The sequence below is a fragment of the Scyliorhinus canicula genome, chromosome 15 (genome assembly GCF_902713615.1).
Source record: "Scyliorhinus canicula chromosome 15, sScyCan1.1, whole genome shotgun sequence".
Taxonomy (NCBI): domain Eukaryota; kingdom Metazoa; phylum Chordata; class Chondrichthyes; order Carcharhiniformes; family Scyliorhinidae; genus Scyliorhinus; species Scyliorhinus canicula.
In genome coordinates this window covers 123,076,245-123,089,158 of record NC_052160.1, presented here as the reverse complement: position 1 = coordinate 123,089,158, position 12,914 = coordinate 123,076,245, and the positions used below count along the sequence as shown (strand labels likewise).

The 12,914-nt window shown below is 50.4% G+C and overlaps 1 protein-coding gene across 1 annotated transcript in view; it reads left to right on the top strand.

The window, feature by feature from the left end:
- Positions 1 to 12,914, top strand: part of LOC119978257 (sushi, von Willebrand factor type A, EGF and pentraxin domain-containing protein 1-like) — a 129,039-nt gene that overhangs the window by 57,488 nt on the left and 58,637 nt on the right. The window contains exons 29-33 of the mRNA XM_038819737.1: positions 7,859 to 7,955; positions 8,544 to 8,617; positions 10,114 to 10,210; positions 10,604 to 10,677; positions 10,817 to 10,913. Coding sequence (XP_038675665.1) covers positions 7,859 to 7,955; positions 8,544 to 8,617; positions 10,114 to 10,210; positions 10,604 to 10,677; positions 10,817 to 10,913 — 439 coding nt within the window. The remainder of the gene's footprint in view (positions 1 to 7,858; positions 7,956 to 8,543; positions 8,618 to 10,113; positions 10,211 to 10,603; positions 10,678 to 10,816; positions 10,914 to 12,914) is intronic.

Here is a 12,914-nt window from a genome sequence, read left to right as displayed (position 1 = left end):
ATAGTGAATGCATCCGTAAGTAGCTGCATTCATAATATGATTGAATTTAACCTTCAGTTTGAGGGAGAGAATTGTGCTTCCAAGGCTAGTATTTTAAACTTAATTAAGGGCAATTATGATGGTATGAAAGTGGAACCAGTTAAAATGAACTGCTGGATATGCTCAAGGGATAGATCAATAATACTTCAGTAGCAGACATTTAAAAGAATATTTCAGAATGCACAGAATAGCCACACTCCAATGAGAAAGAGAAATCCCAAGCAGAGGGCCCACCATCTTTTGTTAACTAAAATTGTTAAAGAGGGTATTAAACTTAAGAAAAAGTATATAATTGTGCAAAGGTGGCTGGCAGGTTGGAAGTTTGGCAAGTGTATAAAGAACATCAAAGAATGACAAAAAGATTAATAAGGAAGGAAAGATTAGAGTATGAGATAAAGCTAGCTTGTAATATTAAGATAGAAAGTTAGTGTTTCCATAGGTATCAAAAGAATTGCAGAATTAAATAAAAGAGTTTAAAAGGTGAGCATTGGTCCTATAGAAATTGCATCTGGGGAATTGATAATGGAAAATAGGGAGATGGCAGATGAATTACATAGGTATTTTGCATTGGTCTTCAATATAAAGGACACAAAAAAAAGCCAAAAAATAGCTCTAAATCAGAAAATGAATCAGAGGGAAGAACTCAGGAAAATTACAATCATCAGGGAAGTGGAATGGAGTAAATTGTTGGGTCTGCGTGCTGACAAATGCCCGAGTCTGAATGGACTTCACTCTAAGGCCTTGAAAGAAATGACTAATGAGATAGTTGATTCATTGGCTTTAATTTTCCAAAATTCCCTAGATTCAGGGAAGGTTCCATTAGATTAGAAAATAGTAAATCTTGGAATTGCTACAGTGCAGAAGGAAGCCATTCGGCCCATCAAGTCTGCACCAACCCTCTGAAAGCACACCCTACACAGGCATCCTATTCCCTCAGCCCCACCCAACCTGCATATCCATGGATACTAAGAGATAATTTAGCATGACCAACACACCTAACCTGCACATCTTTTGACTGGGAGGAAACCAGAGCACCTGGAAACCCAGGTGGACACAGGGAAAATATGCAAACTCCTCACAGACAGTCACCAAAGGCCGGTATTGAATCCATGCCCCTGTGAGGCAGCAGTGCTAACCACTGTGCCACCATGCTGCCTGTAACTCTTTGTAACTCTTTTATTCAAAAAAGAAGAGAGACCGTAAGCGGGAAAGTACAGATCAGTTAGCTTAACATCCATCCTATGAGAAACATAGAAAGTACTCTTAAAGTTGCAACAGCAGGGCTTGATTGCCATCTCTTTTATAAACATTCAATCCCTCCACCACCATTGAACAGTGGCAGCAGTGTGCACCATCTCCAAGATGCACATGCAGGAACTTGCCAATATTCCTCAGGCAGTACCTTCCAAACCCACAACCACTGCCATCTTGAATGAACACCACCAGCTGGAGGTTCCTCTCCAAGTCACTCACAATCCTAATATGGAAATATATCAGCCTTCCTTCACTGTCACTGGGTCAAAATCCTGAAATTCCCTCCTTGGGTGTACCTACACCTCAGGTACTGCAACAGTTCAAGAAGGCAGCTCACCACCACCTTCTGTAGGGCAACTAGGGATGAGAACTCAATGCGGGCCTAGCCGGCGACCCTGTATAAAGTATATTGTACAGGAGAAACATTCTGTAAATAAAAAGAAACTTAGAAAAATTCAAGGTGAGACAACGTTGTTTTGTGAAAGAGAAATCTCGGGCGCGATTCTCCGGACTCACGACGGTTCGGAGAATAGCGGGCGTCGGAAATTTTTACGGCGACGCTGTTCCGACGCCCTCCCGCTATTCTCCGAACCCCGCAAATTGTCGGAGTCGCGTTTCCCGACAAACGCCTCCTTCCCGCCCCTGACACGACCAGAATCGCCACTGAGAGCCCCCCCGCTATTCACCGGCCGCGGATGGGCCGAAGACCCGACGTCATGGCGCCCTGTTTGGACGTCGTGAAACACACCTGCTTTTTAAATTCGTCAACCAGTCGGCCTGGCTGACGACTGCTTGGAGGAGGTCAGGGCACCACTCTGCGCACCGCTCAGCGCACCGTTCAGCGCACCGCTCGAGTCCGGCCACAACGGGGAAGGCATGCCTGGGAACGGGAGGGGGTCCAGAACGGGGGCAGTGGGGGGGAGACGGGGGAGGCAGTGGGGGCGACGGGGGAGGCAGTGGGGGAGACGGAGGGGGCAGTGGGGGAGACGGAGGGGGCAGTGGGGGAGACGGAGGGGGCAGTGGGGGGGAGACGGGGGAGGCAGTGGGGGCGACGGGGGAGGCAGTGGGGGAGACGGAGGGGGCAGTGGGGGGGAGACGGGGGAGGCAGTGGGGGCGACGGGGGAGGCAGTGGGGGCGACGGGGGAGGCAGTGGGGGGCGACGGGGGAGGCAGTGGGGGAGACGGGGGAGGCAGTGGGGGGCGACGGGGGAGGCAGTGGGGGAGACGGGGGAGGCAGTGGGGGGCGACGGGGGAGGCAGTGGGGGAGACGGGGGAGGCAGTGGGGGGAGACGGAGGGGGCAGTGGGGGGCGACGGAGGGGGGCGGGTTAGGTAGAGAGTGAGCCGTCCAACCCCGTAACAAAATGTCTGCCACCATGCCATGGTGTGCAGGTGACGAGGACACGGCCGCTGGTTCCCCTGTGGCTTCCGGACACAGGCCACTGACGCACCCGTGAGGAGGCCATAGTTTACTGGCCGTTGGATGCAGAAAGTGACCAGGGGTTAGGCTGACCGCGTGTCAGCAGCGCGACCAGGCCACCGGGACACACTGGTATCCCATGGCTGGCGGCTGCCGAGGTGTCGACTAACGTCCGTCTAACATGTCCCTTTTCTCTACCTCCTACCACCCTTCTGTAGGTTAGCACGATGCATGGGAACAGAACGGCGATGTTCTGCGCAGTGGTTGGGGCCGCTCTACTGGATTTGGAGATGCAGCAGCATCCACACCCACAACCCGCAGTGGCTGCAGGGCCAGCTGCAGCAGCAGAGGGAAGGGCCGAGGAGTTGCCAGTCGTCGAGCAGCATGGGGGGGGGGGGGAGGAGGAGGAGGAGGAGGAGGAGGAGGAAGAGGAAGAGGAGAGAGTGAGGGTGCAGCCACGGCGTTAGAGGCGACGACCAAAGCCGAGGGTGTACCGTGTCCGGGTCTCTTTCCTAACAATGCCGGACATCACCTGCAGGAGAAGACTCCGGCTGAGTAGGCAGACGGTGATACATATCTGCGAACTCCTGTCGCACCTCGCCCCACGTGGAACGGGGGAGGACACGCGATCCCGGTAGCCATCAAGGTGACGGTCGCTCTGAACTTCTATGCTACCGGCTCCTTCCAGTCTCCGAGCGGGGACGTCTCTGGGATCTCCCAGTCATCGGTGCACAGGTGCATCCGGGATGTGACCGACGCCCTCTATGCCATCGCCGATCGCTACATCACCTTTCCCGAGGACCGAGCAAGTCAAGACTCACGAGCCCGTGGATTTGCCAGTGTGGCCGGGATACCGAGGGTTCAGGGGTCAATCGACTGTGTTCACGTCCCCATGCGCCCGCCTGCAGGGGACAGGGACGTGTTCACAAACAGGAGGGGGACATACTCCATTAATGTCCAGGTGGTATGCGACCCCCACATGAGGTTCATGAACGTCTGTGCAAGGTTCCCAGGGAGTGTGCATGACTCCTACATACTAGCGCAGTCGTTCATCCCTGCGATGTTTGAGGGACGTCCCCCCCGGCTGAGGGGCTGGTTGCTAGGTGACAGGGGTTATCCGCTGAGGTCTTGGCTGATGACGCCTATACGGAGGCCTCAGACCAATGCGGAAACACGATACAACGAGGCCCATGCAGCAACCAAGGGTGTGGTGGAGCGCTGCCTTGGCCTCCTGAAGATGAGATTCAGGTGCCTGGACCGCTCCGGAGGGGCCCTGCAGTACCAGGCCGACAGGGTCGCTCGCATTGTAGTGGTCTGCTGTGCGCTGCACAACATCGCGATGCAGAGGGGAGATGACCTGTTGCAGGAGGCGGAGGGAGAAGCTAGTGGCAGTGGTGCCAGCACGGAGGAGGAGGAGGAGGAGGAGGAGGAGGACGCTGGCGGAGTGGCGGGCGCAGCACGCAGACACGACCCAGGTGCTGGTGATGTCCAGGAGGCGGCACGACGGACCCGGCAAGGACGGCGGGCACGCGACGCCATGGTGGCAGCACGGTTCACGCATCGCATGTGACGTCCCCGATGAACACCAAACCACCACCTGTATCGCTAGTCATGCAGAGGGTCACCACACAACTGCCACCACCACCACCCCCCCCCCGACCCCCCCCCCACCCCCTCTCAGTGTACACTGCTCCACTTCGACATGACGCTTATCACTGGGTACAGACGGAATGGCACAACATTGATGGCTGTGTCAGCGGGTGTGATCAGTGCCATGTGGAATGATGACAGCCCGCTCTGCGAAGAGCTGTGAGCTCAGAATCGTTAGAGAGAGTCTGAGCCATGGCAATAGCTGAACCATCCACCTTGGTGGCCGCTGAGTTCGTCACTGACACTCCATCACGTGCCCGCGTGGGCTAGCTGTGGGAGGGGGGTAGGGGCAGGGACTGCACACCCGGCACCGAGGTTTCACCACCCGTCACCCCCAGCGACACTCGGTCACCATCACGATTCCTGTGGCTGTGGAACAATCACACGGTATTACAAGTAAGGTGGAACAGTGCGTTTAATATTAACAATTATTTACAGGTGCCCTAGCCCCTACAACTAAACTGTGCCCTTCACCCGTGCCAACTTACTCAGTGTCTATCTTAGTTGCCTTATGGGCCCTACCACTACGTCTAAGTGACTCCCCAGATGATACAGCAGGAGTGGAGGAGGATTGCTGCGAATCGCCCCCTTCGACTCGTTTCTCCTTGGCTATGCGTTTCCTGGGGCGATCCGGCCTTGATGGGCCAGGCTGCTCTGCGGGCGTCTCGGGTGACGTTGTGCCACCCTGCTCTGCCTGCTGCCCACCCGATGCACCAGGGATGGGACGGGGGGAGGCCGAGAATTCCGGGACGTCCCGTGATGGCCTTAATGGGACGGGCCCCGAAACCTCCTCCTCCCTCGGGGAGCCCGGTGGCCCCCGGGCCTCACTTTGGGACAGAGGTGCGAGCGGGGAGGTTCCCCGTCGCACCACCGACACCTGGCGCTGCCAGTCCTGGAGGCCTGCAACGGTATCCACCAGGATCCGAAGGTTTGCAGAGACGGAGTCCAGGGAGTTAGACATTCCCGCCAGGGACTGTGCGATCTCAACCTGTGTGTGCACGACGCCATCCAGCACATGTGTCAGGCGGTTGATGGTCTCCGCGACTGACAGCTGGGACTGTGCTATCGACTGCTGGGACTGTGCCATGGCGTGCTGCGACTGGCCAATGACCTGCTGAGACTCGGCCATGGCCCGCAGGGCGCCGGCAATGTCGGTTTGGCTCTGGCACATTGCTGCCTGTGAGAGGGCAACCCTGTCCAGGGCCGAGGATGACGCGTGCACATTAAGCCCAACGTCTTGCATAACCTGACCCATTGCCTCCACCGCGGATGCCACCCATGCGGTGTCGGACTGGGTCTCTGCCATGAGCGGCACCACTCCCTGCTCTTGGATGCGGTTCGACTCCTCTAACAGCGTCTGCAGAGTCTGGAAGGAAGCCCTCATCCCGTCATTGTTTCCCTGGGTTTCCTGAGGCATCGGCTGTGCGGGTGGGTTGATAAACACCAGGAACTCAGAAAACGTCTGGGAGCCAGCTGCATCCTGGGCCTGGTCTGGCCTCCGCGAGTCCGGGCCCTCTGTTGCTCCGACCTCCACCTGCTGTACCTGCTCATCTGTGATGTGCCAACCAGACTGTGCCCCAGGAGACTCATCACTAAATAGGCCCGCCGGGGTGTGTATCTCTGGGATGATGGATGTGGTGGGAGAAAGCAGTGCCGCAAGCCCGACGCTCTCAATGCTTAGGTCCTCGTCCATGGTGTGGGGCTGCTCAGCGACAGGAGGGTTGTCCCTGGCCATTTCTGGTGGTGGTGGTGGACTTCGAACCCTCTGTGCGTCCTGGTCCGCAGATTGGGTTGGGGCGGATAGGGCTGCCCGCTGATCGGGCACCCTCTGTTGTGAGACCCCGGGTGAGGTGGCGGCAGATTCCTGTCTCCGTCTGCAGCCAGACGGCCCTGGTCGTTCGGCATCACGTCCTAGGGAAGAGAATGAGACGGGTTATTTCGATTTGCTCGGCAGGCCGCTGGACGGTCCCAGTGGGCAGGGTGTGTGAAGGGACAGAGGATGGGGAGGTGTCCCAGTGGGCAGGGTGTGTGAAGGGACAGAGGATGGGGAGGTGTCCCAGTGGGCAGGGTGTGTGAAGGGACAGAGGATGGGGAGGTGTCCCAGTGGGCAGGGTGTGTGAAGGGACAGAGGATGGGGAGGTGTCCCAGTGGGCAGGGTGTGTGAAGGGACAGAGGATGGGGAGGTGTCCCAGTGGGCAGGGTGTGTGAAGGGACAGAGGATGGGGAGGTGTCCCAGTAGGCAGGGTGTGTGAAGGGACAGAGGATGGGGAGGTGTCCCAGTGGGCAGGGTGTGTGAAGGGACAGAGGATGGGGGAGGGGGGGGTGTTTGTCAGGGAGGGTTGTCTCACTTGCTGCAGTTCCGCCAACCTCGCATTGCGCGATATCGCGGGTGGCAGACCCCCCAACAAGGTCCAGTGCCCTCTGTTCAAAGGTGCTGAGGGGGTGCATGTTGGGCGAACCCCCTCCAGTTTTGTGCCGCTCACGGTGGTTATGACCGGCCTTGGCCTGTTGGGGGAGGGAACATAGGTAGATCATTCCAAAACGGTAGGTATCAGCAGTCCGTTCAGATACTGGCACAGTTTGGGGGGGGCAAGTTGTCATCAGATGATTGCATCTCTCCTCGGGGCCAGAGCCCTGGGTCTGTGACAACTTTGTGAACCACCCTCAAATAACTCTGCCCCAATCCCTCTCCCCCCCCCCCCCCCGGCAGTTAAGGGGGAGGGATGGTTGTGACTAGGGGGCACCCTCATGGCACTTACCCTGGCAGACCTGGTGAGGTCGTGTAGCTTCTTTCGACATTGCTCTGCTGAGCGAGGGGTCTGCCCCACAGCACTGACGGCAGCAGCCACGTCACGCCAGGCCTGGCGTACCGTGCTGGCAGGTTGGCGATGCCCTCTCCGCGGGCGGATGATGCCCCTCCTCTGCTCCACGGCATCGAGCAGCGCCTCGACGTCTGCATCTATAAAGCGAGGAGCAGCTCGCCTGGGCTCCGACATCCTGCCCGACAGATTCTGTGGTCGCCCGCGCCTTTTTACGGCGTCGGGCGGCATCACATGGGCGGGTTCATGTCGTCGTCGCGTTCCGTCGTCATCACGCACGTAATTGACGCGGCCGCGCTACTAGCCCATTTCCAGGAAGTGAATCCGTCGGGAAATGAAGCCTTCGCGACCGTCGTAAAACGGTCCCGATTTTTACGACGGTTTGCCGACTTTCCGCGGGTGCGGAGAATTTCGCCCCTCATTGTTGCAGATTGAGAGAAAGTCTTGCATCTGTGTTGCCATATTTTTGAAACATTAATTTCAAACATATGGGGTGGGATTTTCTGTCAGTTCCACTGGCGGAATGTTCTGGTCCCACCAAAACGGACAGACTTTTGAATGGCTCGAAGAATTTGCTTGTAGCTGTTCATCTTCACGTTAATATTTGTAATGAAAAGACTGGTGCAGATCTTGGAGTTTTGTAATAATCTTATATGTTCTTATTTTATTTTCTGTGAAGCAATGAACTGTGGTCACCCAGGAGAGATTCTGAATGGATATTTTACTGCACCAAATCAGACAGTTGAAAATAAAGTTACTTTTTATTGTGACATTGGGTGAGTATTCAGTATATTAATCAATGAATTATTTTGTTGAGGGACTAGATTATTTTATTTTAATGTTGCGTTTAAGATCATTTCAAACGGCTGCCCCTTGTGCTTCACATTTCTGATAACAACTCTCAGTGTGATCCCTGAATGAGGCTCTACTTTAGTGTTGATGTTCGTACAGATTAAGGTGATTAATATTAGTGCTCAGATTGGAAAATTAATGCAGAGCTGAAAATGCTGAATCTGTTAATGACCCAGACCCATAATCTAAGATCAACATGACTGTCCGTGTCTGCTGGTCCCTCGAAATTCTTAAACTGTATTGAAAATCAGCTGGAATATGAGCTGGATGCACCAATATTTCTCCTGTGCAATGTACTTTATACAGGGTCTCAGTTGCATTAATTTATTTCACAACAGCACAACTGCATTTGATTCATTCATCATTCTGCTAACCTGGACCCATTTTGTCTCATACAGTTTTGATAGATTTATTTCTCTGTCGACCTTTAGAATTCCAATCTGGTCAGCACACTAACACTTTCCATTAACTTGCAGGTTACTAATACAGGTGGTTTTCTTCTCTTTGTCTAGATACAAAATGGTGGGTAGAGATTATCGGCGATGTACAAATGAGGGATGGGATGGTGAGGTTCCATCCTGTGAACGTAAGTTATGTTTCTCAATTTTGTAATGTGACTGATCTGCTTCCTATACAGAATGATTGAGCCAGCCAGCAATGAATTGCTCAAAAGGTGTAGGTTATTGATTTGCTTTCCTACTGTATTTTGACGTGTTCTAGCTTGGAATTCTGAATTCTTGGATGGGAGTATACATTAACTCCGTGTTTAGATTCAACATTGCATATTAAAGCAAAATAATGACCTGGCGTTACTTCCCCAGGTGGGGAACGCAGAGTTGGTACAATTCCCAGCTCCACAAACCCAAACTTTGAAAAAGTGGTCCGGAAGTTAGGATTTTCACTCTGAGGAGCAGCATGAAATGAGATTCGCACTCGCCACCTCCAGAAGGAGTGATGAGGCTATTGGGTGCAGAGGCTCACTGGGCAAAAGGCCTGCCTCCGTGCTCCAGCACATTGTCAAAATTTGAAAATACAATAAAGCAAAAGACATCCCTCCAGCCTCACCCCTGATTGCCCTCATCCCGCCCCCCCACCACACCCCATGCACTACCTTTGTACTGTCCATCCCAACCTATGCCACCTCTTGCCACTCACCCCCATCCAGCCAATGTATGATATGAGAATTTAGCATCCGTCACATCAAACCTGCTTCCCCCACAAGTCTTTAATTAATCTGCTGTCTTTGCACCAATGGCAGTGTTGTAGGAAGGAGCTGGGTTTTGGTGGGCGACGGGAAGTTTCGAAGGTGCCAGTTTTGGGGATCTTGAGTTGGAATGCAGCGGTAGTTTGGTCTATGGGAGAATCAGGAGGAGGAAGCGGAAAGTAAAGTAGAAATGCAATGAACATTAATTATCCACACTCCATTTTTCTTTTCTTCCCTTCTCCACTTAAGACCCTATTTGGGCCCCATTGATTTAATTCTGTTTGTGCAGACAATGCAAACTGTTGCATTTGTTTACACTTGAGTGAAAGAAGATACTGATGAGGTTACAAAAACACGGTGGAAGATTTTAGTGGCAGAGGTGCTGAGGTAGAGCAAATAACGCCCTGGAAGGGTAAATAAAGGATCTTCGAGATGGACAAGAATCTTTAAAGTCATTTGTTCACTTTTGAGTTCCAACATTCGTGAAACAATGAACAATATTGAATTAAGAATCTTGATTATATTTTGTATCTTGGCACTCATTTTCATTGACTTGCTTGCATTCAATGCCAAATATCGTTGCTCCTCTATGTCTCCTAGTGTCTCACCATTTAGTAAGTAGTTGAAGATTGATACAGCCCAATACAGAATGCAATTGAAGACAGAGACGGAACTCTTGTAAAGTGTTGTGGGATAAGAGAAAATCGTGCATTTATGTTGGCATTATTTAGATAAATTAATTTCAAAGTTGGGCTCTTCTAATATTGGGGAGAATTATGTTATGACTATTTATCTTCATGTTAAACACTGTGAAAAAACTGTCAGAAAATTTGAGGTTTTGTCACATTTCTATCTCTTTCATCATATTTCCTGTGCAGCAATAACCTGTGGTAACCCTGGACAGATTCTGAATGGATATTATAGGGCACCAAATAAAACAATTGGAAATAAAGTTACTTTTTATTGTGACATTGGGTAAGTTTTCAGTACATAAATTACTGAATAATTTTGGTGAAGGTTCATGTTATTTTAATGTTGTGATTGGGGCAATTTTAAATGACTGTCCATCTCTCATTATTCACGTTTCTAATAGCAATTCTCAATGTGAGACTGATTCCTTCATTGTTCTTCTAACTTAGTTTTGTGAAGGGATATAGATAAATTAAGTCATTGGACAAACTTTTGGCAGATGGGGCAGAATTTGGGAAAATTTTCAACTTTTGATTGTTTGATTTTTTTTTAACCATGTATTTTTAATAATTTGATAGATTTTTCCTCCATGCATCTTAGAATTACTATATGGTCAAAACACTGACTTCCCTAATTAACCTTCAAATATTTAATGTTGGATTCTTTTTCTTTTTCTAGATACAAAATGCTGGGTAGAGACTATCGGGAATGTACAGCTGAGGGTTGGGATGGCGAGGTTCCATCCTGCAAACGTAATTTGATTTCTCTCTTTTGCAATGTGACTGACCTGCTTTCAAGCAATTGTGTGGTAGCTTATTATCTTCATGTTAAAGACCTGGATTGCAATGGATTGTAACATTTCTACCTTTTCCGATTCTATTTCCTGTGTAGCTTTAAACTGTGGTGATCCAGGGGGGATTCTGAATGGATATTATATCGAACCAAATAAGACATTTGGAAGTAAAATTACCTTTGCTTGTGACATTGGGTGAGTATTCACTATTGTTATAAATGTAGAAATTTCAGATATATTGTATTGTAAGTATTTAATGAAGTAAGGTTTAAAAGCCTGCATTGGAGCGTGTTTGACTGCTGCAGTCATGTTTTAAAAGAATCTTGGTTTGAAAGCCAACAGAGTTTTTAGGGGCCTGAGGTGCAATTAACCGTGGTAAAAGCTTGGGATTTAGGTGATTCCCTCAGGAATTAATTCTTTTTCAGCTTGGTGAGATGATGTAATTGCTGGGTGGAGCTAAGGCATCAGGCTTTTTGAGAAAGCATTTTGAGATGAGTTCCATTCTGGATCAAGCAGGGACCAAATGTCAGGTTATGCTCTCTACAGTTTAGTTAAAAAGAGATTAACAGTCTTTAGAGCTGTGCCGACTTGTCTGAGGAGTTGAAACACGCCAGTTGAAACAGCTTTTGAAGACATATAGCCAGAATTTCTGCATGGGTATGACATGAGTCAGATCTCATCTGGAAAGCAGTGTCAAAAGATCTCTTTCTCAAAGAATATCTCGAAAGCAAGTATTCCTCTGTGCCACTGGTAGTTAAGGTAGTTTGAGAGCTGAGATTGTTTTTTTCTTTTATTGTTTAAATGGGGAGTAAGATAGCAATTAAGGGTATTGTATTCACTGTATTGAGTAGTATTGTTTAAGGAGTAATCGTGAACTATTTTCTGGAGCGAAGTATCCTTTCCTCACAGTCTTACAAAATTAAATAAAATATTGGGGTTTCTGTTCACTACCCTAGCCACTGTTACTGAAAGACTACTACAATTTTTTACCACAAGACAATTTGAGATAACCATCTCTCGTTCTTTATATGTCTGATAACAGGTCTCAGCATGAGCTCTGCGAGTCTCCAATTTAGTGTTGAACTGACAATTTTAAAAGAAGTCTCTATATTGATCACCATCAGAGATGTTAGTGCTGGGCTTGGAATGTTAGTAGAAAAGTAGAAATGTTAAATGTGTCACTGATGCCTTGACCCATGTACAAAGATCAACATCGGATAACTGTACCTGCTGCTTCTTAAATATATTTAATTTATATTGTAATTTAGCTTCAAGGTGGCAACACAATGTTCCCTCTGTATATTGAACTTTATATGGAGTTTGACTAGCATTTATTTTTTAGCAGCACTACAATTCAAATTGGGCGCAATTCACCCAAAGAATTTCAAAGTGTCATTTTGTTTGGTGGGGTGTTTCGCTTTAGCTACAATGGCGAGAATGCGGCCTGTTTTCACCCCCACTTAGTGCAAAATAAAGAACTCCCACATGAATCTCAACATGCCTGACTCCCTCGCTGTCTGATTTGCCTGATTTGTGCCTCATTGACTTTCCAGTGACTGCAAGGCCAATTGGAGGAGTCCCAAAGCCTTCAGGTGCAGGAGGTGGTGGCCGCAATGCATGGCAGCAAGCCCAACACTGCTAGGGTGGCGGCTTCAGTGGACATTCTGGAGATCAATGTCTGCACCTTGAGTGGTGGTGTCCCAGGCATGGCTAAATCTGTGATGACCATGGCTGAGGGGCTTGACATCATGTCCCAGTCACTGAGGAACATGCCTCAGACACAGGTGGACATTGCCTTGACTCTCCAGCGCATGGCCAAATGACTGGGGTCTATTGCTGAGGTTGACACCATGGTGCAGACGATGGGGTCCTCCAGGACCGACAGGGCCAGATGATTCAGAGGCGTCTGGAGTTCACCCAGGGCCCCACAGGCACCCTCAGGGAGGAGGAAGTATTGCAGCCCATCCCGGGACCTACCACCAAGGAGAATAAAGCAGTCTGAATCCCCCACCCTCCTGACACCGGTACATCTCAAGAGCAGCGGGCAGAACAGGATAGCACGTGGAGGCCTGTGACACTGGTACGTCAGCCAGGAAACTCCGACTACAGGCCTGCAGAGGATGTCCACCCTGGGCATAAAAGGCCACAGGGCACAGAAAACTGCAGGCTGCCTCCACCTCTGATGTGTGCCCCAGA